Here is a 23,850-nt window from a genome sequence, read left to right as displayed (position 1 = left end):
GAACCAAAAAGTAGAAAGTATTACAAATTAAAACATGAAAGTCTGTAACTTCATTAAAGTGGCAAATTACCTAAAATAAAGCAAGAAAACAGACCAGATGACATAAAAAGAATAAAGGCTAAATGAGTAATGAATTTTAAAAAGTAAATGCTGTTTGAAAAATAAAATCTATTGGTTATATAAGGAAATGTCTCCTACAAAGTTGTAATTCTGTGCACTCTCATGAAAACTCATGTAAAGTGACTTGAATAAAGCAATAAATAATTCAAAAATTTAGTTTATTGATAAACCTTTCTCTAAAACCTCTAATTAAGGAGCACTTTCTTCAATTTCCCCTGCTCTCAGGACAAAAAGCTGGGGGTCTAGAGTAGTGAAAACGTAAATGCTATACATAAAAAATACAACCAGCTCTCCATAAACAGAGCTCATGGACTCAGAAACTTAAGCTAAAACCCTTAACTAGCTAAACAAATTCCTCAACTAAAAAAAAAAAAAAAAATTTAAATAGAAGTAATTTTATACATTAGCCAAAGATTATTAATTGGACACAGAACATTAGCTACAAATGAAATTGACTTACTAAACGTTCTGATTATATAAGAAATGCAGTTCATTTCAAGGCTAGCCAGTTAATCTTGACAATGGTTAGTTTTCAGACTAGCTAAAGCACATGATCATTCCATATATGGGTGTTAATATTTCTACAAAGAAAATAGTCACAAAGATTATTCACTGTTTTCTAAAGAAATTAATGTTAAAAATAGTACTATGGCAAAAATAATCCATTTGCTACCAAAACAGTTTCTTGACCAGCATATATACTGGGCATCATTTTTTGCTCAACATTTCAGATAACACTCGTAAATGAAACCAATAGACCAATAAAACATTATTTATATTAAAAAATATATTCTTTTCCTTCTGAATTGTTCTCTTTAAATAACAAATGCTTCAGGGCACCTGGGTGGCTCAGTCGGTTAAGCATCTGACCTCAGCTCAGGTCATGATCTCGTGAGTTCGAGCCCTGCGTGGGCTCTGTGCATACAGCTCTGAGTCTGGAGCCTGCTTCAGATTCTGTGTCTCCTCCTCTCTCTGACCCTCCCATGCTCATGCTCTGTCTCTCAATAATAAATAAATGTTAAAAAAAATTTTTTTAAATAACAAATGCTATCCACATTTAGAACTAAAATAAAGTAACTTTGTGCTAAAACTTATGTTGGATAAATGTTACGTGAGAAAGCTGATTCCAATAACTTATTTTCAGTTAGATAATTATATCCAACAGCTTGAGTAACTATTATTTTAGAAATGGGCTTAACTACGTGAAGTCAGCTCCTAATTTTTTATTAACTGAAAATCATTCATATCCCTATTTATAGATTTTTGACTTTCCAAATGTAACAGCAATATTATCATGACCAGATATGTACAGTGTTTCTATTGTTACTTTGTTATAATAAAAAAGCAAAGCAACACTACAGAACAGAGAAGGGAGATACTGTTATTCTGATTTTATGAAAGAGGAAAGTAATGTTCTGAAAACCCGTAACTTATGTTTGGGGTTAATAAATGATAAAACTAGGGGTGTTTGGGTGGCTCAGTCAGTTAAGTATTTGATTCTTGATTTTAGCTCATGTCATGATTTCACATGATTTCACTCACAGTTTGTGAGTTTGAGCCCCACAGGGGGCTCTGCACTGACAGTGTGGAGCCTGCTTAGGATATTCATATTGTCTCTCTCTCTCTCTCCCTCTCTCTGTCCTTTCCACAGTCTCTCCCCCCATGCCCAAAATAAATGAATAAACTTAAAACAAAATAAAACTAGGCTCAGATGTAGGTTAAACAGTTCAACCTTCAGTATTTTCACTATCGTAGCCATTCAGAAAGCCTATCTAGTGATTCTTTATATTGCATATGCCACTCATACAAATCAGCACGAACGCATTTATGCTCAAGCTCTAAAGAACTGAATTTTGGTCTCATTTTCACATAGACACACAAGACTGTTATGTTCTGCTACACCTGATGCCTTATGTTTGGAAGTTCTGGAAATTCATAAGAAACCTGTTTAGCAAGATATTTATATTACTTTCTCTGTATAAAGAAATAGCTACCATAAGCGAAAAGATGCTCAAAAGCAAAGAATCTCAGTGTGGTTAACAAAAACTGTGAGACCAAGTCAACTTTTATAGTTGACTTAACTACTGCACATTACATCCTAGAGAGAAGAGTGTATTACTGAAATTAGGTTCTACTGATTATATACACTACATGCTGAAGAATCAGACCTGACCTGATTTGAGGAGCTAATATTGAAATTTAAGTACATACAGTAAGTTTAATTTAAAAATATGAAACTTATGGGGTGCCTGTGTGGCTCAGTCGGTTGAGCAACTGACTTTGGCTCAGGTCATGATCTCACAGCTTGTGGGTTTGAGCTCTGCATCAGGCTCTGTGCTGTCAGTTTGGAGCCTGGAGCCTGCTTCGGATTCTGTGTCTCCCTCTCTCTCAGTCTCTCTCAAATCAGTCTCTCTCAAAAATAAATAAACTTTAAAAAAATGTTTTGTTTTTTAAATTTTTTTTTCAACGTTTATTTATTTTTGGGACAGAGAGAGACAGAGCATGAACGGGGGACGGGCAGAGAGAGAGGGAGACACAGAATCGGAAACAGGCTCCAGGCTCTGAGCCATCAGCCCAGAGCCTGACGTGGGGCTCGAACTCACGGACCGCGAGATCGTGACCTGGCTGAAGTTGGAGGCTTAACCGACTGCGCCACCCAGGCGCCCCTAAAAAAATGTTTTTTAATAAATAAGTAAATATATATATTTATATGTGAATATATATATATATTCGTGAAACTTATTACCAAAACACTGGTCTGGCTAGCTCTGAATAAAAATGCTAAACAAGAAGAGCACCTTTACTTTTATAGCCATAAAATAAAATTTCAGAGGGGTGCCTGGGTCACTCAGTTGTTAAGCATCTGACTTTGGCTCAGGTCATGATCTCACAGTTTGTGAGCTCAAGCCCCACTTTGGGTACAAATGAGCCCTACTTCTCTCCTTCTTTCTCTGCCCCTCCTGGGATTCTCTCTCTCTGTCCCTCACACAATTGCACGCACGTGCTCTCCCTCAAAAAATAAATTAAGTTAAAATAAAAGTAAAATTCAGAGAAGGAAGAAAAAGAGATACATATGGATAAAGAAGTATAGGAACTGAAAATCATGGAAGAAAACTTAAGAGTGAAATTTTACATTCAATTTAATATAAAATACCTAAGTAGAAACCTAATCACAGATTCTTAAAACTATGAATTAAGAAAAACGTATATAAAAATATGAATCAATTAGGTGACATTTCTTCATATGTTCAATCAGAAATACTGGACTACCATCTCTGTGAACAGGAACAATGAAAGTAAGCCTGGGATATACAGAAGTGCTAGAAGTTTGGACGCAGATTTTATTTTTACCTCTTTTTGTGCAATGCCCATTCTATCCCTCCAGTGCATCAACACAAGATCTACTTTTTCTTTGGCAAATTTTTCAACTTCCTTAGCAGCTTTCCCAGCTAGTCTTTGCCATTCTGGAACTTTATTAAATTTTCCATACTGATCCTGTAAAATAATGTTAAAATCCATTACAGTGCTGTTTGTAAACTTATTTTTAAAATCCAAGTAAAGCTGAGTCACACTATTTGTTTTACATGATAAAATACATACTGGATGTTGGGGGCTCAGTGAAGAAACAAAGTGAAAATTTCTACAATAAATTACACTTTTGTCCAAGAAATCTTAACTTTTCTGCTTAAGTTTCAAGATGATTCCTATGTGAGGGGTGGTGGGATGTGAATGGGAGATGGGTGCAAATAGAAAAATGGGATGAGGAAAGGAAAAGAACACATACAAGACATTATTACAACAGTGTATCTTGAAAGATGTTTAAGTAAATTTTCTCAGAGATAGCCCAACCTTAATAATAAAGATAGCTTTTGTAAGAAAAAAGTCCTACCTAAGTTAATTTTTTCACTGTTGGCCCCTTTCACCAACAACATTTATCAATCACATATTACGTGCAAAATATCACATTATACATTTGAAACTTTAAAAAAAATCCATTCCTGAATGTGGCAATAAGCTGAGTGAAGGGAAACAAAACATACAAGATTACTACTATTCATAATATTAGACTGTGGTGACAGTTTTACAACTCTATAAATATAAAAAAAATTACTGAATTGTATACTTATAACAAGAGAATATTATGGGATGTAAATTTTACCTCAATAAAGTGGTTAATGATACAAAAAGAGTACTATTATTCAATTCCGTGAATTCTTAGTTTATCTCTAAAAATTTTATTGTGTTTCAGAGAAGAGTGTTCTTTTCAACCTGAAAAGACACTTAGGACAATCATATTTACCATTGCTATTTTCACATTATCTCTAACATGCATGCGATCAGCATCCTTCTCAGGAACTGGATCTGAGCTGTCCAAGTATGCCAGCAAGCCTGGCGGCTAAAAGTAAACAAAAACAAAACATAAAATCCATTTGTAAAACAACCGCACAAAAGAAAATTTAGCTTCCAAACTCAAATAAATACTATGATTTAAGCTATTGAGGTTAGCATTTATTATGTGACAACTTCTACAATAAACATCTTTTAAATAAAAAACAAACTAAAAAAATCCTTTAACAGTGTAAATAAACTTACTCAATTAAATTTTATTGGACAAGAATGCATAAATCTTCTTGGTCATTCAACAGACTTACCAAAATGCGTTTCAACAGGTTTGTCGCAGTTACGTTATCAGCTGTCCAGAGTCCCACTAAATGTCTACTTAGCTGTCTGAAAAAAGCAGACGTTGAGAAAGGTTTGCTGCTTTATCTCAGCTAGAATAGAAAGGAATTTTTAAGAACAAAATATCATATAAGCAATATGGCTACAGGAAAAAAAATCATTCTGACGTTAATATTTAAAGTTAGTACTTCAATGCGGAGAGGTGAATCAGATAGTAATTCAAAATGTTGCTAATGTTTTAGAATTTTCTCCAATCAAAATGCTTCCCTGATCAACTCCCTGATTTTCAATGGACCTGAACATGAAGTAGGTTCTTACCTCATTTAAAGACAGGGACAATAAATAAAGCAATTAGACTGGATGATACAATTAGTTTGCATAATAAGTCCCAAAACAGTGATCATATAGCATTCTGGCATTCCTTGGAAATCTCAACATGAGCAAAAGTCAGTAACTATGTTCTAATATAACCCTTTTAGCAAGGTCAGGGATAGAAAATATTTTCAGTTTTGGAGCCTAGACAAAGACTCAAAGCACTTAGAGCAAATTATTCTACTCTTGCCACTTTAATTTTTTTACGTTTATTTTTGAGAGAGACACAAAGCGCAAGTGGGGGAGGGGCAGAGAGGGACAGACACAGAATCCAAGCAGGCTCCAGGCTCTGAGCTGTCGTCAGCACAGAGCCCGACATGGGGCTCAAACTCAGAAGCTGTGAGCTCATGACCTGAGCCAAAGTCAGACACTTAACTGACTGATCCACCCAGGCACCCTTAATCATGCCACCTTTGAGGTAAAAACATATTTTGGTTCAAAGTGGAAATCTAAGATCCATGTTGACTTATGACTTAATCATTTATTAATCTTAACCCTCGTGATAACATCTGTCTCCTAGGCTAATAAGCTCCTCATAAGCAGAAAATATATTTCATTGTTGACCCTTCTGTGCTTCCGAAGGGATTCAAATTGCCATGTGCTTCAAGAATAGGCATGAAACCTGTGAGTGAAATAACCAAACCTATAGACATATATATTTATAATAGGTTACATTCCCAGAAGAAAAAAGCTTAAAAACCCAAACTGCACTTTGTTACGTTACCAAAAGAAATGAACACCACTAAAACGTTCATTTCTGGGGCACCTGTGGGCTCAGTTAGTTAAGTGTCTGACATCTTGTTTCAGCTCAGGTCACGCACGATCTTGTGATCATGGGATCGAGTCATGTCAGGCTCTGTGCTGACAGTGTGGAGCCTGCTTGGGATTCTCTCTCTCGCTCTCTCCCTTTCTCTCTGCCCCTTCCCTGTTCATGCTCTCTCAAAAAGAAATAAACTTAAAAAAAAACAAAGAAACCTGTTCATTTCTGTGCCTATTTGGAAATTACTAATGAAGTAATTACACTTATTTTTTCCTTCACTTGCATCGGGTAGGTATCATTATCAGTGATTCCTTAAAGAAGGCTTTAATCAGGGATAAACAGGGTAACATTTTATAATAGCAAAGATATAATAAAAAATAAAGTAATGCAAATAACAAGGGGTACCTATATTATAAATTGATAGCTTTTCATTAGTGTAACTGATCACAGTAGGGAATGTAACTGATTAATAAGAGGAACACAAGAAGCAAACATCTAACACAGGGGTTTAATAGAATAAGACATCAAATAGTGTCTATTTTAATGAAAGATGGTATCTAGCATCGCTAAAAAGGCAGTATGCCAAGGAAATAATCTTTCTTTTAGATCTTTTTGTCCTCTCAGGCAACATAAAAGACTACTTTTGGGGCTAACATTTATAAGTTGAGGGATGCAGACAGCTTCTTATAATACCAACAGCAGAAAACTACTGGCAAGGCAGCATATCAAAGCATCCAATAACTGAATATAGGTGACAAAAAAGGGAAATTTATGGTATCATAAAGTAAACCTAAGTGAAAACTTATGCTATCATTTAAAAAGTCAAAAAGAACATAATCAAAAACATCTTTTTTTAAACTAATGAATCATGAGTCATAATATAGTATGCTAAGGTTATCTGAAGAGTCACACATCAGGAATCATAAAGAAAGATTAAAAGGGATGGAATTCACATGGCCTGGAATAAATGAATAGGTTTATATGCTTCCTTATATTTAAATGATTAAACATTTAAATGATTAAAAAGAATTTGCCAAAGTGGAAACTGTTTAACTCCAACAGATTTAGGATAGGCCTACATTAGGCTGATTAGATAATGTTTTCTTTAAAAAACATTTTTTAATGTTTATTTTTGACAGAGAGAGAGAGAGAGAGAGAGAGAGAGAGAGAGAGAGAGAGAGAAACAGACAGACAGACTGTGAGCCAGGGGAGGGGCAGAGAGAGAGAGAGACACAGAATACAAAGGAGAACCGTGAGATCATGACCTGAGCTAAAGTCAGATGCCTAACTGAAGGAGCCACCCAGGAGCCCCACTGTTTTCTTTATTCTTAAAGTAGAGTACCTAACCAAAGATATTTACAAATTGACATCATGGCCAGAAGGAAATACAAAGAGAAAAGGCCTGGATATGTGGTTCTAGTTCCATAAGCTTCTAGGCACTATTTTTCATATTCTACTCCCTTGACTATGGGCCCTTGACTATGGGTCCCTCCCAAGTTATCCAGGGGCAGAGACAATGATCATCTGGGCACAATCTTTCTAGAAGGGAAGGAAAAGGAGAACTAGGTGAATCAAAAGAAAATGAATCATTCATGTAATCCAAATACTTATTCAGTCTGTTTTATGTAATATCTGAATCCATTTTCTAAGCATCAGTTAATTTACAGCAAATTAAATTTAACCTACCTATTTGTAAGCATCCTCTGATCTGAGCTTATTGTAAACATCGCAGTATGCAAGTGTCGAGGTAAGGCACCTTCACTTAGGGCAAGCTCCTGCATTTTTGTAGCAATTTCTTTGTCACCTTCCTTTGGAAAAAGGGTAAGATGATCCCTAAAGCAGCAATCTAGAATAAGCTATCCTAATTTTATAAAACTAATTTTACATCTCTAAGTAAAATTATACAGTATACAATGTAATAAAACTTTTAAATGCAACTTTACCCAAAAACAACACAGGTGATACAAGTAATTTAAAAAATATTATTTGATTGTGGTGTGAGGTTTTAAATGTTTACAAGTACATTTATCCAATGAATTATGCTTTGCTTAATTTAATATTAAAGTTAGGTTCATTCTCTGAGTATTTATCAGCCAATGAAAGGGAAATGCAACTCAGGGAAATCAGCAATTCCTGGTCTACAAACCAGGCTTGCTTTTATTATTAACAATACATACATTTTCATGGTGAACACAGTTATTTTTTTTTAAAGAATGATTGATAATTGGGGTAGTTCTTTTTATTCTTAGATTTTACTTTGCTTATATGGGCTCATTTTGGCAACAGAGTATGACAGGACAGGACTATTGATCAAAGGTAATCACAGAACTATGAATTAAGTAAGCAGTGTGATATTTAAGACAATCTGTTGAAAAGCATGAATGCTCACAATGTTAGTGAAAAAAAGTACAAGTATATAGTACAACTGAGTATGTAGTATGTATACAAATATTCACATAGTGTGAATATATATGTACATGTATCATTCTGACAGCACTATCAATACAAATATATACAGTACATGGTTTGTATATGTACACATATAATTCTGAATACTACAGTCTGAGAGAAAACTTACCAAAATGCTAAAAGTAGTTACCTCAGGATGATAAAAATAGAAACTATTTGTTCCTTGAATTTTTTTCTATAAACTCCAATGTTTCTTCAAAAATCATATATTGCTTTACAATCAGAAAAAATAATTTAAGATACTTGCCAGAATTTCAGTGTAAATAAAGAAGGTGTTATAGATACCTCCAGCTCCAGTCACTGACTATGAAACGGACATGTGTAGCTTATACTGAAGCCCTAAGTCCACATTTTGGTTATACATGGCCCTCAATAAGTATTTCTGAATGAATGGCAACATATTGGTGGAAGAGGGTCAGGAACACACTTTTGTTTGGTCTCATGGTCTTAACCGTCCTTGGCTATTGTCAGCTCTGTGAGAGATACTTACTTTGGAAACAACCCATTAACTAGAGGAAGAAAATCAGCCTTTATATACTCACTAAAAATGAAAACAACCTTTGATGTATAACACCTATATAGAATTTTTTAACATCTACTTAGAGGTTACTAATTATGTGCATTTTATCTAGCAACATGTTATATTTATGAGTTACAATCACTGAGAGTTTTTGATAAAAGGGGCACTCTTACATTTTATCCAAACCACTACTATGATGACAAAAAAGAATTCAAAGCCACTTATACTGATGTTATTGTAAACATCAGTATGCAAGTTGATATTCATAGCCATGATTTTGTTTACTAAAAAACACAGAAAGCTAAAGAAATTATCTTGGGGAAACAATATCTTGTGTCTGTCCAATAACATATACTAATCTCTAGAGCTCACTTACAAATGCACTTTAGCCTAAGGAACTTATTTTTGTTACCCTTCTTATTTAACACCACTCTGCTATGAACTAACTCCATTAACAGATTTCCATGTAACCTCAGTACCTAAAGATTTCAGTAGCATCAATACCATCATCTCCCATGCCCCCCAAAAAAAGAGCAAGAGAGGAAGAATGCTAACTTTTAATTCTCTTAAACACACACAACACAAATAATACAGGAACAAGAAAGATTTGCCCTAAATCCACTTACCTCAGAACTTTCAAACTCTTAGTTTAATATTGAGGATTGTTTCTGTAGTTTAAAACTAAATTCTGAATAAAGATTTAAAATTACTTTTCTTACCCAGAAAAAGTGCATGTTTCCCATAACAGGCTGAAAGGTAATTTTGTCAGCTTCAATGAAAACAGCCAATCAACATTCAAGTAAGTTTCAAATTTCTAAGCTGTTCTCACCTCTATTATTGCCTTCATAACCAATCCAGCTCCCTTGATAATTGCCATGGAAGGATGCTTTAACATGGGGAGAAAAAAGAATCACAGAATGAAAGAATTTCATTCCAACATGGCTAGCTGTTGCTTTTAAGGAGGATATACAATTTTATTCAAGGTGTAAGTCATAAAATTAGTAAAGGATACATCTGAAAGTCAGATCACAGTTTGGTTAAAAATTTTAGGTATCCTTACAACATAGCTTTAAAGAAAATCAAAGCATCAGCAGGAAACAGCTGGTACTTATTTGAATAATTATACTTATTTGAATAAATATCAAATGTAATGATACACACTGACATTATACAAATTAATATGAAATAAAAATATAAGTATATAGAAACACATCACATATATGTAATACTGTAATATTATATGAAATAACAATGTTTTCAGCTATTTATGAACAGCTCTACTAAAACTCATCCTATCATTTGGTAATTTATAAAGAAAAGGGTACTCTGGGCCTATCATAGAAAAAAATGCACTTCTCACTCCTGAGATGGAGAAGATGGGCAACAGGGTCAAAACAGTGGTCAAAAGCCATTGATAGAGCTCTACATCAAACACCAAGAAATCTGCAGAATTTAAATATCCTTAATAGGATAACATACTAGGCTGTGTTTGCTTATCAACATGATTACAGAAGCACACATCCATTATTTTAAAACCAAACTCTAAGTGGTTCTCTTAGAGTAGCTGTTAGCTGATAAAGAAGATAACAAACTCTCTCACCTGAAAGAGTTTGAAGAGGGTTCTTCCATTGGATGCTACCATCTCTAAGAGCATATCAAACTGCTGTCCTTCTGTTGTCTCACTATATGGAGCACAGAGGGCAAAAGTAAGGAAGTCCAAGAGTGAACTAATAACTAGGGCACCAGTCCCATGATCCTGAAACAAGTAACATATTACCATGACTTAGGGCAGAATTTCAAGCAAAACAGCAGAAACATGCTTCTGCTAGTCTATTTGTTAAAAGTATTCCTCAACATGAGGTTTAAAGTTTGACTAAGGAGTATTTGTTTTACTAATGCAATAAATCCACTGCTTACCATATTTCAAAAGGAAAATAATTAAAACTTGGTCAAATTTCAACAGAATAACCAAGACTCCTCAAACACGTATAATAAAGGTTAACATGTATAGAATTCATATAAAAAGTAATCTTTGACAAAACTTATAAAACTCTGAATATTTGTTCCTTCGAAATGTTACAGACTGCCCATCTCCAAAACTGTTACCAGTGACTGAAGAGTAAGGATGTCACTAATTTTTAAGAGCAGCTTATTTCATGACATTATTAAAGAACAACAAAAAAACCCTGGAATATCACTGCAAAAATCTAAAGTCTTTCCAACTTACTCTTTTAGGATGAATGGATGCAGTCCTAAAACAGAGTATTTTACTATTAGTGAGTGACCAAGCTAACCAAACTGCGTATGACCAACTGACCAAAGCTGGGAGCTCCAATTAAATAAAAACTGTCCAGGTCACCTGGGTGGCTGAATCAGTTAAGCGTCCGACTCTTGATTTGGCTCAGGTCATGATCTCACGGTTCATGGGTTCAAGCCCCCTGCTTGGGATCCTCTCTCTCTCTCCCTCTCTGCCACTCCCATGCATGCACTCTCTCTCCCTCTCTCTCAAAATAAAAAAAATTAAAAAAAAAACAGGGGCGCCTGGGTGGCGCAGTCGGTTGAGCGTCCGACTTCAGCCAGGTCACGATCTCGCAGTCCGTGAGTTAGAGCCCCGCGTCAGGCTCTGGGCTGATGGCTCAGAGCCTGGAGCCTGTTTCAGATTCTGTGTCTCCCTCTCTCTCTGCCCCTCCCCCGTTCATGCTGTGTCTCTCTCTGTCCCAAAAATAAATAAACGTTGAAAAAAAAAATTAAAAAAAAAAAAACTGTCCAAACTGCACTTCTGGAATACCTTTCAATAAGGTATGGTATTTCTCATTAAGACAAATTTAATTACAACTTACCACATGGGAATTAAATTTCTCCAGTAAGTTTTCCAGAAACTTCTTTGAAGAGAGAAGAGAAGCTTTGTTCAGCTGTTCTTGCCTTAAGTCATAGTCATCATGCATGGGCTATTGATTAAAAACAGTGATAATTCATGAGCAACCCCATATGCCAGCATCACACGGAAGTCATTTATAGAGAGTATTCATTAAATACTAAAAAAAATTAAAAACCATAGCCTTTAAGGTTGAAGGCAGAAAGGAAACTCGTGATAAGACAAACAGGCAAAAGTGATGATTTCCCCCAGTGTCTAATGAGGCTTTGCAGATAATGAATCCGAGTATCTGTAGCGAGTACTATATAAGGCACTCTCTCAAAAGTCCAGGTCTCCTCCTTAAAGGCATATGACATCCATTTCTTCTCCCCCAATTTTATAATTTAAATTTGAAATGGTAAAACTTAGCATTTATTTACCTATATTTTTAAACAGCATTTAAAAGCAGGTACTAAACGAGCAGCAAATACTTCTTTGTCCCTTTGACTGGTGGAATAAAGGAGAATGGAAAACGGATTCTAACATGAGGGTTAGGAGTAAAGATCCAATCCTAACTTTGCTACTGACTACAGCTGACCTTAGGCAAGGTTAATTGCTGTACCTCCAAGTTTCCCTTTCCTCAGCCATCAAGTAGGATTAATGGCACTCAGCTCACAGGACTACTATGAAGCTTAAATGAGATAATTCATGTAAGATACACAGCCAAAACCTAATACGTAATGAAGGCTCAAGGTGTTTCACACTACCACAGTTTATTTTCTAGGTATCCCACTAACTCTTTTAATGGAGTTATCCGGAGTAGTAAAGATAGTAAAATTCACTTTGGAGAATAAATGTAAGACTTTATGTAAGTGATTACTTAGGTTTATTCTATACCACTGAGCTTGCCTACAGCACTTTATATGAAACATAAAAGTCCCACTGCTATATACAACATTGAAGTTAATCAGGAACTTCAAGTTACACTGAACAATTCATTGCTTCTCCTCCCAAAGAAACCGTCACCAAGTTAGACCTTTGCGCTCAGCCTTCAAATGTGCCTTCTTTAGCCCCAATCTACTCCATCTTATTTCTTACATATTTAGTCTGCCTCTAACCTTACCTCTAATACAGTCTCCACATACCATCAATCAGCTTTCAGAGGTCCAAACCTAATGTTATACTCCCCTGCTGAAAAACCTTTCAGGTTGTTCCTTACTAAAGAATATAAATCTAGCTTCTTTGATATAAAAGGCTTTTTGATAACTGTCTCTGCAATACATCTCTAACTTTAACTCCTAATCCCACACACCTCCATACATGCTTTATGACCCAGCCATTTCAATTATGTGCTTCATCCTAAACATGCCTTTGTATATGCTATCCCGTTTCTCAGGAAAGCCGCTCACAGAGGGAAAATACCTGTCTATCCTTTAAGATTGAGTTCAAGTGTAACACCTTCCAGAAAGATTGGCCTAGAATCTTTTATGTTTTCCTCACCACAAAACCAAAACTGAGTGTTGCTTTTTAGGGATCAGGTAACCTCTACTACTTTAGACTATACATACAAGCTTACCTTACTAGACTGTTAGCCATTTCAAGAAAGGAAGGAATTCTATTTCTAGTAGATAGCACAGTGCCAGTTTATAAGATATGCTAAAAAAAAAAAAAACACCACACACACACACAAAACCCACAAAAAAAAAAAAATCACATTTATTTGAATAAATAAAGGGCTATGAGAACAATCTAGGAAATCTAGGTTTGTGGAAATTTAAACCATCAATCAACTTAAGAAAAACCAGTAAAATGACATTAAGTAGATGGATTTTAAAAAATACTACTTACACACATGAGGGCACAGAGCATATCAACAGCTGCATGGATTACTCCGTTGTTGCTCCTCTTGAGTGCTTTTACTACCTTCACTCCTAGACGTTCCCGAAACCTTGTGGAACAACAACAACAAAAAACTCCCAAGCATATAATAGCAATATCAGAGCATTATTTTATCATTAAAATGTGACATAATAAGTCTTTGTAAGTTTCTATTGCATTCAGCAAGTACGTATTTTGAGAGAGAAAGAGAGAGAGTGGGGAAGGGGCAGGGAGAGTATCCCAAGCAGGCTCCGTGATGTTAGCACAGAGCCTGATGCAGGGATTGATCCCACTAACCATGAAATCATGACCTGAGCCAAGCTCGAGAGTCAGATGCTCAACCAACTGAGCCACCCAGGCACCCCAGCAAGTATATATTTATTTTTTTAAGTTTATTTATTTATTTTGAGAGAGAGTGTGAGCGGGGGAGGGGCAGAGAGAGAGAGGGAGAGAGAGAATCTCAAGTAGGCTCTGCACTGTCAGCACATAGTCCGATGCAGGGCTTAAACTCACAAACCACCAGATCAAGGCCTGAGCCTAAATCAAGAGTTGGATGGTTAACCAGCTAAACCACCCAGGTGCCCTAAGTACTTATTTTAAATTCCACTTCCAGAACACATCCACTCCCGTAAGTTTTGTTCTTTGCAGGGGGAAGATTTTTTGTTTTAACTAATTAGAACTAAAATGGATTTCACTTCCTGTTCAAATTCACTAAAATAAGAGTAATATTACAGGTATGTATGAGGACAATATCCACCCCCTTTAGTACCACTCCCCTTTCCTTTTTAATTTCTCATGATTAAAAACTCCCCTATCATCATATGAAAAAGTTTCAGGTTTAGACAGATATAAAGACACAAACTTGATCATTTGCTATTTTGACTTGTCCGTATACTCTATAAGAAGTTCAAAGCAACTTACTTTGGAAGCTGAGTGAAGGCCAGAAAACCAGCTTTGGAAGCTACAAGCCTCCTCACAGCCTGGAACTGACTCTCAAGTTCTGCATTTGAAGCAACAACATCTCCCTCTTGAGACAATAATGCTGTTATGGCATTATTGATCAGTTTTTCTTTGTTTTCTGAGAAGAGACCCTAGGTAAAGGAAGAATGTTTCAAAGAAGTTTCCATACCAAAAGTTAGTGACTATGAACAAATTAAAATACAATTCATCTTACATCCTGTGTTACTGCATGCAGAACTCCACTATATGAAATATTAGCGTTGAACCTGAATACAGCATCTGCAAAGTTGCCATCTGTAAGATGAAAAGGTTCAAAAAGATTTAGAGGTTTGCATTCTTAACTTTTAAATTATTAAGCAGATGGATGGAAATGCAATTACACTTAAATCAATACTTACTCGGAGGTGTGGCCAAAAATCTGAGATGAAGGCTCTCTACTTCCTCATCGACAGGCATGCTGAGTAACCCCCATCGCTGACCTTTATGAGTTGGTGTCATTTTTACACAAACATCTCTGTTACCAGAGGCTCTTACTCCATCCAACAAACTTGCTAATAAGGAATCTCTAAGCAAGGTAAAAAATAAAAAGATTTTAGGACTGATAATTAAGGGGAATTTTGACTCAGAACACAGCATAGGCCCTTCAGCAGGTAACCTGTTCAGGGAGGGCACTCAAGTAGAAGAAGAAGCACGAAAGAAATGGGGCTTTACGAAAGAGCCTAGAGTGCCAGTGCTAGCTCTGCACTTTGCGGTCACATACCTTGTACAAGTTACTAAAGCGCTGTAAATGTAACATTTTTGTTCTGTTTTAAGATTTTTAAAAACAGTTTCACTGAGATACAACTTACAAATCAAAAATTCACCCAATTAAAATGTACAGTTTAAGAATTCTTAGTAAAGGGCACCTGGGTGGCTCAGTCGTTAAGCACCTGACTTTGGCTCAGGTCATGATCTCACAGTTCATGAGTTCAAGACCTGCATCAGGTGAGCTCAAGCCCATTCTAAGCGAGTAAAGCCCCACTTTGGGTAAAACAGGAGTCCTGCTTTGAGTAAAACACAAGTCCCACTTCTCTCTCTCTCTGTCCCTTGTGGGATTCTCTTTCTCTGCCCCTTGCTCACTTGTGCCCTTTCTCTCAAAATAAATAAATAAATAAAATCTTAGCAAGTTTTTTCAATTGTGCAACTATCCATCTGTGGCATACTTCCATCACCCCAAAAAGTTTTCATGTACCCATCTGCAAAAGACTCCTCAGCATCAGGCAACTCCTTATTTTCTATCTCTGTAGTTTTGACTTTTCAAATAATTTCATCAAGAGAATGAAAAGGAAAGCCACAGGCTGGGAAAAAATATTTATAAAAGCCCTATCTGATAAAGGTCCATTATCCAAAATATACAAAGACCTCTTAAAAGTCAACAATAAGACCAAAAACTCAATTAAAAAATGATCCAAAGCCCTTAACAGACACGTACCCCACCAAAAACAATACACAGATGGCAAATAAACATATGAAAAGATACTCAACACATATGTCATCAGGGAAATGCAAACTCAAACAGCGAGATACCACCAGGCACTTACTAGAATGGCCAAAACTGAACACTGACAATACCAAATGCTTGTGAGGATATGGAGCAACAGGAACTCTCATTCACTGCTGATTGGAACATAAAATTCACAGCCACTTTTGAAAGACAGTTTGGCAGTTTCTTACAAAACTCAACATCCTCTTGCCGTATGATGCAGTGATCATACTCCTTAGTATTTACACAAAGGATGAAAACTTACGTCCACAGAAAACCAGCACTCGGATTTTTACAACAGCTTTAATGGAAGCAACAAGAGGTCCTTCAGTAAGCAAATGGATAAATAAACCATGGTATGTCCAGACAATGGATTATTAAGTGTTAAAAAGAAATGAGCTATCCAGGAATGAAAAGACATGGAGAAAATGAAAGAAGCCAATCTGAAAAGGCTACATACTGCACAATTCCAACTATGACACTATGGAAAAAGCAAAACTTTGGAGACAGTAAAACGATGAGTGGCTGTCAAGACTTAGGAGGGAGGGAGAGATGAAATTAGTGGAGCATTAGGATTAGGATTTCCTCATCCAAAGTATTTTTACTGCTAGAGAGGATCTGTGGACATTTTTAGGGTGGTGAAAAGTCTGTATGATACTATAACAGTAGATAAATGTCATTATACATTTGTTCCAATTATACAATTGTAGGTTAGTCAATTTTAACGTATGTATCTTTCTGGTAGGGGATGCTGGTAATGGGGGAGGCTCTGCCAGGAAGTATATGAGAAATCTCTGTACCTTCTGCTCAATTTTGCTACAAACCTCAAAGTGCTCTAAAAAATAGTCTCTTAAAAATGCAAATAAACAGAATAATATGTAGTCTTATGTGTCTTGCTTATTTTACGTAAATTTTTAAGGTTCAGTCCTTTCTATTGATGAATAGTTTTTCACCATGTGGATACTCATCATGTTTGCCTATTCATTCACCAGGTAATATATATATCAATTGTTTCTAGTCTTAGCTGTTAGGAGTAATGTTATTGTAAACATTCACATACAAGTTTTTATGCAGACATATGTTTTCATTTCTCTTGAGGTAGACACCTAAGAATAGAATCATTGGGTCATATGATAACTTTATGTTTAAGAAACTGCCAAACTATTTTTCAAAAGTTCATGACTTTATGTTCTCCCACCAGCAATGTAGGAGAATCCACATGCTTGCCAACAATCGGCATTGCCAGTTTTTTCGATATTACCCATTTTACTGTATATGTAGTGGTTTTACTTTTCCTTAATGAATCACAGTCTTTTTATGTGTTTATTTACCATTCACATATTTTCCCTAGTGAGATGTCTATCTGAATATTTTGCCTACTTATTTTTTGGGTTTTTAATTTTTTTACTATTGAGTTAAAAGAGTTCTTTATACATTCTAAAAGCAAGTCTTTTACTACCTATATGTGTTTTCCAAATATATTCTTGCTGTCTGTGGCTTGTCTTGCTCTTTTCTTAATGGGGTCAAAGTTTTAAATTTTAACAAAGTCTAATTAATCAGACTTTCATGAATTATGTATTTGGAACTATATCTAAAAACCTTTTCCTAGAGCACCTGGATGGTTCAGTTGGTTAAGCGTCAGACTCTTGGTTTCAGCTCAGGTCATGATCTCATGATTCGTAAGACTGAGACCTGTATTGGGCTCTGTGTTGACAGCATGGAGCCTGGTTGGGATTTTCTCTCTCATCTCTCTGTGCCCCTCCCCCATTTGCATGCACTTGCACTTAACGCCCTCTCACTCTCAAAATAAACATTTAGAAAGAACAGAAAGAAACCTTGTCCTAATCCAAAGTCACAAAGAAACTCTTTTACTTTTTGCATATAAACTTGATTGGGAATAATGGCATCTTCTTCCTAGGGATCAAGATCAAACAATGTATGTACATAAAGCACATGACAAACTGTAACTGTTGAGATCCCTTCCCCTGATTAGAACATGTGCAGTTTTTTTCCCCCCCAGAAGTTCTCTTCCTTGAATTCAGGACAGGAAAAAATACCACCTTTTTGCTTAAAATGTCATTTTTGTTGAACTTAGATCAAAAGCTTTCCAAGGTAAGAAAGAGTTACTGGTCATACTACAGGAAGTGACAGGACTTCAATAAGGCTGCATTCTGAACAGTGGCAAAATGTGCCAGAACCATTTCAACTATGCTTTAAAAACAGATTCAGTCTCAATCTTTTTAAACAGCACAGAAGAACTGCCTGGAATGTAAAAGCTGCCAATACCATGACAATGGCTTAGTATATGAAGAGAGTTCTAGTCATTCACAGGATAGCATTCAAGTTCTTTAGCTCACAGGCGTTGATGAGCTATAGCATCTCACAGCTTTTCACATCAACAGCCAAGTCACAGTGATATAAAAATAATCAGGCTCATTCCACTGGAAAATTAGTAACTAGACTAATGAAACTAACTTATAAAAACCTAACTTAAAAGTGTATCTAAAGTAACTTGCTCCTGTTATTCAAACAGGTTAACAATGAAAAGTGAAAGGTGCTATTTTAAAATGCTTTATTTAAAAGCATAAGTTACAGAAACACACCTTATTTCATCATTTCATTTAAAATCAAATCACCATTTTTATTTTTTAGAAATTTGAAAACGGGATCTTTATTTTTTTAACATTTATTCATTTTTGAGAGATGAAGAGAGACAGAGAATGAGTGGGGGAGGGGCAGAGAGAGAGGGAGACAGAATCTGAAACAGGCTCCAGGCTCTGAGCTGTCAGCACAGAGCCCGACGTGGGGCTTGAACTCACGAACCATGAGATCATGACCTGAGCCAAAGTCAGACACTTAACCGACTGAGCCACCCAGGCACACCAGTGAATGGTCATTTTATTTTTTATTTTTATTATTTTTTCAATATATGAAATTGTCAAATTGGTTTCCATACAACACCCAGTGCTCATCCCAAAAGGTGCCCTCCTCAATACCCATCACCCACCCTCCCCTCCCTCCCATCCCCCATCAACCCTCAGTTTGTTCTCAGTTTTTAACAGTCTCTTATGCTTTGGCTTTCTCCCACTCTAACCTTTTTTTTTTTTTTCCTTCCCCTCCCCCATGGGTTTCTGTTAAGTTTCTCAGGCTCCACATAAGAGTGAAAACATATGGTATCCGTCTTTCTCTGTATGGCTTATTTCACTTAGCATCACACACTCCAGTTCCATCCACGTTGCTACAAAGGACCATATTTCATTCTTTCTCATTGCCACGTAGTACTCCATTGTGTATATAAACCACAATTTCTTTATCGTGAATGGTCATTTTAAATTTGCACCAAAATAATGCTGCCTTTCCTAAGTTATAGGATTTTAAAGATCTAGATCATAACTTTGTTTTTCCTTTGATGGAACATTTTGCCTTGCACATACTAGAATATTAAAAGCTGGATGAATTAAAAAAAAATACCTCTCTGTTGAAGAATATTTCCGTATTTGCCCTTTTATAAATTCAATGGTAAAAAGTTGTGGATTTTCTGAATCACAAACCAATGCAAATACCTAGTGAAAACAAAAAAGTTCAACAAATGGTATTTCGTTTTATGACATTTCCTTAGAACTACAGACTACCCTTTTAGCTTACAAAAGTCAGTATTTAAAAATTGTTTACAGGATCAGAATTTAAGAGCTGCTTAAAAGTCTCAAATTGTCATACCATTACTGAATAAAAAGTTTCATTCGTTGTATACTTGGAAAACAAATTTTGTAACAGTCACTGTTCTAAGTACAATAAATATAATAATGTGAAGAATTAAATAGATTCTCCTTATTTTCCATTTGTTGGGACATGAAAAACTACTAAAATAGAATATTATCCTACATTATCAACAGGAATAAACCTCATTAAAGCTAATAATGTCAAACTTACTTCTCCTAAAGGCTTCAAAGTTGCAATATTGTATGTCGCTGGATCACGTTCTACTAAACATGTTTCTGTAAGCGCTAGAACTCGTTTTACAGGCTCCTTCAAACAAAATTTAAACATATTAAAAAGTTATCAAAAAAATACATCAAAATCAGATGAACAAATTATCATTTTTAATATAGTCTTACCGAATGTCTAGGTGATATTTTTTGGACTATAAACTCTGCTAACGATGTGATGGATTCATCAGTGCTGTATTTTCCAAAGCGAAGATTCAAATACTGCTCAAATTCTAAAGGTTCTTTTCTGATGCGCAATGAAATACCTATGTAGTTGCCAGCATGATCTATTGCACTTTTGATAATTTCTTCTCTTTGCTCTGAAGCAAATAAATGCTGCACAGATTTTAAAATTTGAAAAGTCAGGATTGAAACAACTAAAATGTGACCATTTTGAATCAATTCACAAGAAAGAGACTGAAGTAGCAATTCTAAAGAAAAAAAAAAGATAGTGGATCTTATCAAAGGTAAATAAGCAGTGTGTTATATTTGAACCACTAAATTAAAATCCCAAAGTCTGGGATATAGAACCTTGCAAATAACTAACTGAATGGAAATTATTTCATAATTTCTCAGGGTCTGGTTCCCATCATCATGTGGAAAACAGAATGCTGGGGCTTCCCAAAGTGGTCCCAGGGACCCCAGCCAAGTCCAGTAGGGGTAGTGGGTTCTACGTGGGTAGGATTCCCAGTTTCAACGAAAGTAGCTGATTTAATGTTTTTATATAGTGGGCTTTCTTGCAAGATCACCTTGAGGAATGTTTATGTTTGCAAGTCATTGGCTGACGGATATTACAAATCAACCTCCAAGAGTGTACTTTACAAAGGTAAGGATAAGGTACTGCTATCTGCATTTGAGTCCTGGAAGCCAAAAATGCTAAATGGGCTGCAAAGGACAGGGCAGGAGAGTGCCATGCAATAATAAGAACTGTCCTGTCCATATGCCAATACCTCCCCTGCTGGCTGAGTAACACTGATTGAGATCATGTTTTAAAACCTGATTTTAGGGGCACCTGGTTGGCTCAGTCGGTTGAGTGGGCAACTCTTGATCTCGGGGTTGTGAGTTCAAGTCCCACACTGGGTGCAGAGATTACTTAAAATAAACAAACAAATAAAATCTTAAAACCTGATTTTATTCCCAGCTGCTTATAACAGTTGCTATATATGCAGAAGGTACCAGATAAAGGTTTGCTAAATGAATCTGTCATGGTATCATATTTGCAGTGAATTGACTCATTTTAGCTAGCATCTTTTAAAAGGCACAGTATGCTTAGAAAATGGATGATTAAAATTAAAACTACTTGATGCCATGAAAGCAATAAAAACTGTTGGTAACTGAGGAGTATCAGATAATTCTCATCCTTAATGTTTACCTCAGGCACTGTAAGGCTTAGTTGAATTACTGTGATATAGTTGTCCCGTTAAGGTCTGCAAGGCTACACTCCTGTAATTAGGTATGGTTTCCACCAAGGGGTTAATCATTACAAATTTCCACTGTCCATGGAAGAGATAAGATAAGCCTTTGGATGGCACTTCAACAATAGGCCTTAGGCTGCTCTAGGGTGGGGAAGGAACCTAATTTTCTCTTTGGGCCTAGATCTTTTGGGTCTAGACTCAAAGGTAACAAAATGTCTAGATATGTGTTCCTAGAGGAGGGACACCAGAATTGTGCCCATCACCCAGGCAAAGGTGAAATCCAAGATGGAAAAAGGCCTCTAACTCCATATTTTGTAAATCAAATAGTTCAGCACCCCTCCCCCATCATCATTCCCTTCTGCTACCCTATCCTCTTGTGTTATCGAAAAGTTCCAGGCTTGCCCTGGCTCTAGTACCAAGAGAAGGATAATTTATCCATAGAACACTAAATCATAAAGTAGCGGTTCCCAGGCCACTAAGATATCTACAGAAATTAAAATTCTCAAGAGAAAGGAAACTTGAGAGTAAGCTCAACTGAGCCTTTCCTTGTGGAAACTGTCCAGTGCTCATCTTGAAGAGGTGAGATTTCATTAAGGAAGGCAAAATGTTTCTTATAAAAAAAGATGGTCATCATTTAGAGTTCAGCTTCTATTACCAATTAACAAACGGTCTGAGCATCTTAAGTGGCTTTTGCTATACCTCACAATTCACATATAATTCAGAATTTCAAGATAAAAACATGCAATGAACTCCAAATTTGAAGTTTCAATACTCAGACTTCAGATTACAAACAGCTGGGGAAAGGAGGAAAGACTGTAAAAATAAAAGATCTTAAATTACTTTTTCAAAGAAAGCTTAGAATCTTTCAGTTAAGACACTGATATAATGAAAATAACAACTGTAACCCCCATTTACTGAATACTAAGACACGTATTATGCTAAGCATTTCACATAAATTATCTCCTAGAACCCTAAAACAAAAACCTATGACATACATATTACTCTTGTCACTTTAGAGAGCTCCACGTTGAGATTCAAGCTCAGGTCTCTTTGATAACAAAGCACGTACTCTTTAATACCATACTTCCTTCCACAAGACACATGTGAAATGTGAAATAGAAGTGTAAAAAAACCCCTCTTTCCTTCAAATGGTTATGTCTCTTTTTAAATGACTTTTTAAAAATACTACTTACCAATCTACTAAATCCTCCATAAAGTATACAAAATCCCCCTTGATAATCGGAGAGATCTACAAAGCCTTCAATATTTCTATAGTCATAGGAACAGAGGACTTTGTTGGTTGCAGGATTAATTTGGTCAAAGCCTCCAGGAGTGACTTCTAAAACAACAGGTTTTCTTGTATCACTCCAGTGGTGCTTATAGCAGTTATACCTCTAGAGAGACAAACAGTATTACTTTTAGGTTCATATTTAAGCTTACCATAAAATAAAATCACATTTAATCTATCAGTCACTGCTAAAACAACCAGAAATCCAAATATTATAATTATTTACAGCTACTATCCAATCGGTTTTGTTTATTGATCGTGAGAGCCAGTGTGTGAGCAGAAGTGGGGGAGGGGGCGGGAGAGAGGGAGGGGGAGAGAAAGAGAGTGAGAGAGAGAGAGAGAGAGAGAGAGAGGGAGAGAGAGGGAGAGAGAGAGAGAATGAATGAATATATCTTAAGTAGGCTCCACACTCAGCTCAGAGCCCTACTTGGGGCTTGATCCATGAACTGAGATCATGACCTGAGGTGAAAAGAAGAGTCGGACACTTAACCGACTCAGACACCCAGGCGCCCCTACTAGTCAAATTGTTAAACATATTAATTTTAACTATTTGGAGGTTTGTATTTAAGTAAGAATGTTCACTCATACTGAAGAAACTATGTCCTTTTTTTATTTTTTTATTTTTTTTTTAAATTTTTTTTTCAACGTTTATTTATTTTTGGGACAGAGAGAGACAGAGCATGAACGGGCGAGGGGCAGAGAGAGAGGGAGACACAGAATCGGAAACAGGCTCCAGGCTCTGAGCCATCAGCCCAGAGCCCGACGCGAGGCTCGAACTCACGAACCGCGAGATCGCGACCTGGCCGAAGTCGGACGCTTAACCGACTGCGCCACCCAGGCTCCCCATTATGTCCTTTTTTTAAATTAACAAAAGTTCAGGTTACAATATTTTGTGAAACAATTTTAAGTCAGTCTTATGCAAATCTATTTTTTAAAAAAAGGAAATCCTAAAAGAATACTCTGAAATTTTTGCCGGGAAAAAAAGATTTCAACTTTTGTTGATGGATTCTTTTAATCCAACTTACA

At 36.1% G+C, this 23,850-nt stretch overlaps 1 protein-coding gene across 3 annotated transcripts in view; it reads right to left on the bottom strand.

The window, feature by feature from the left end:
* The window catches only part of DNAJC13 (DnaJ heat shock protein family (Hsp40) member C13), a 126,535-nt gene that overhangs the window by 62,938 nt on the left and 39,747 nt on the right, over window positions 1–23,850 (bottom strand). For all 3 annotated transcript variants that reach the window (XR_015239973.1, XM_025912916.2, XM_025912915.2), the window contains exons 6-20: window positions 22,730–22,930; window positions 20,251–20,457; window positions 20,066–20,161; window positions 19,607–19,698; window positions 15,012–15,178; window positions 14,828–14,907; window positions 14,575–14,744; window positions 13,624–13,723; window positions 11,762–11,869; window positions 10,522–10,677; window positions 9,751–9,807; window positions 7,619–7,740; window positions 4,773–4,848; window positions 4,421–4,516; window positions 3,472–3,615 (exon numbers count right to left, since the gene is read on the bottom strand). Coding sequence is in view for 2 of the 3 variants with exons in the window: in XM_025912916.2 (XP_025768701.1) it covers window positions 3,472–3,615; window positions 4,421–4,516; window positions 4,773–4,848; window positions 7,619–7,740; window positions 9,751–9,807; window positions 10,522–10,677; window positions 11,762–11,869; window positions 13,624–13,723; window positions 14,575–14,744; window positions 14,828–14,907; window positions 15,012–15,178; window positions 19,607–19,698; window positions 20,066–20,161; window positions 20,251–20,457; window positions 22,730–22,930 (1,872 nt within the window). In the remaining variant the exon portion in view is untranslated. The remainder of the gene's footprint in view (window positions 1–3,471; window positions 3,616–4,420; window positions 4,517–4,772; window positions 4,849–7,618; window positions 7,741–9,750; window positions 9,808–10,521; window positions 10,678–11,761; window positions 11,870–13,623; window positions 13,724–14,574; window positions 14,745–14,827; window positions 14,908–15,011; window positions 15,179–19,606; window positions 19,699–20,065; window positions 20,162–20,250; window positions 20,458–22,729; window positions 22,931–23,850) is intronic.

The sequence above is a fragment of the Puma concolor genome, chromosome C2 (assembly GCF_028749965.1).
Source record: "Puma concolor isolate L17-30 chromosome C2, mPumCon1.1.hap2, whole genome shotgun sequence".
In the NCBI taxonomy this organism is placed as follows: domain Eukaryota; kingdom Metazoa; phylum Chordata; class Mammalia; order Carnivora; family Felidae; genus Puma; species Puma concolor.
The sequence above is the reverse complement of the archived record's forward strand: the minus strand, read 5'-3'. Positions and strand labels throughout refer to the sequence as shown.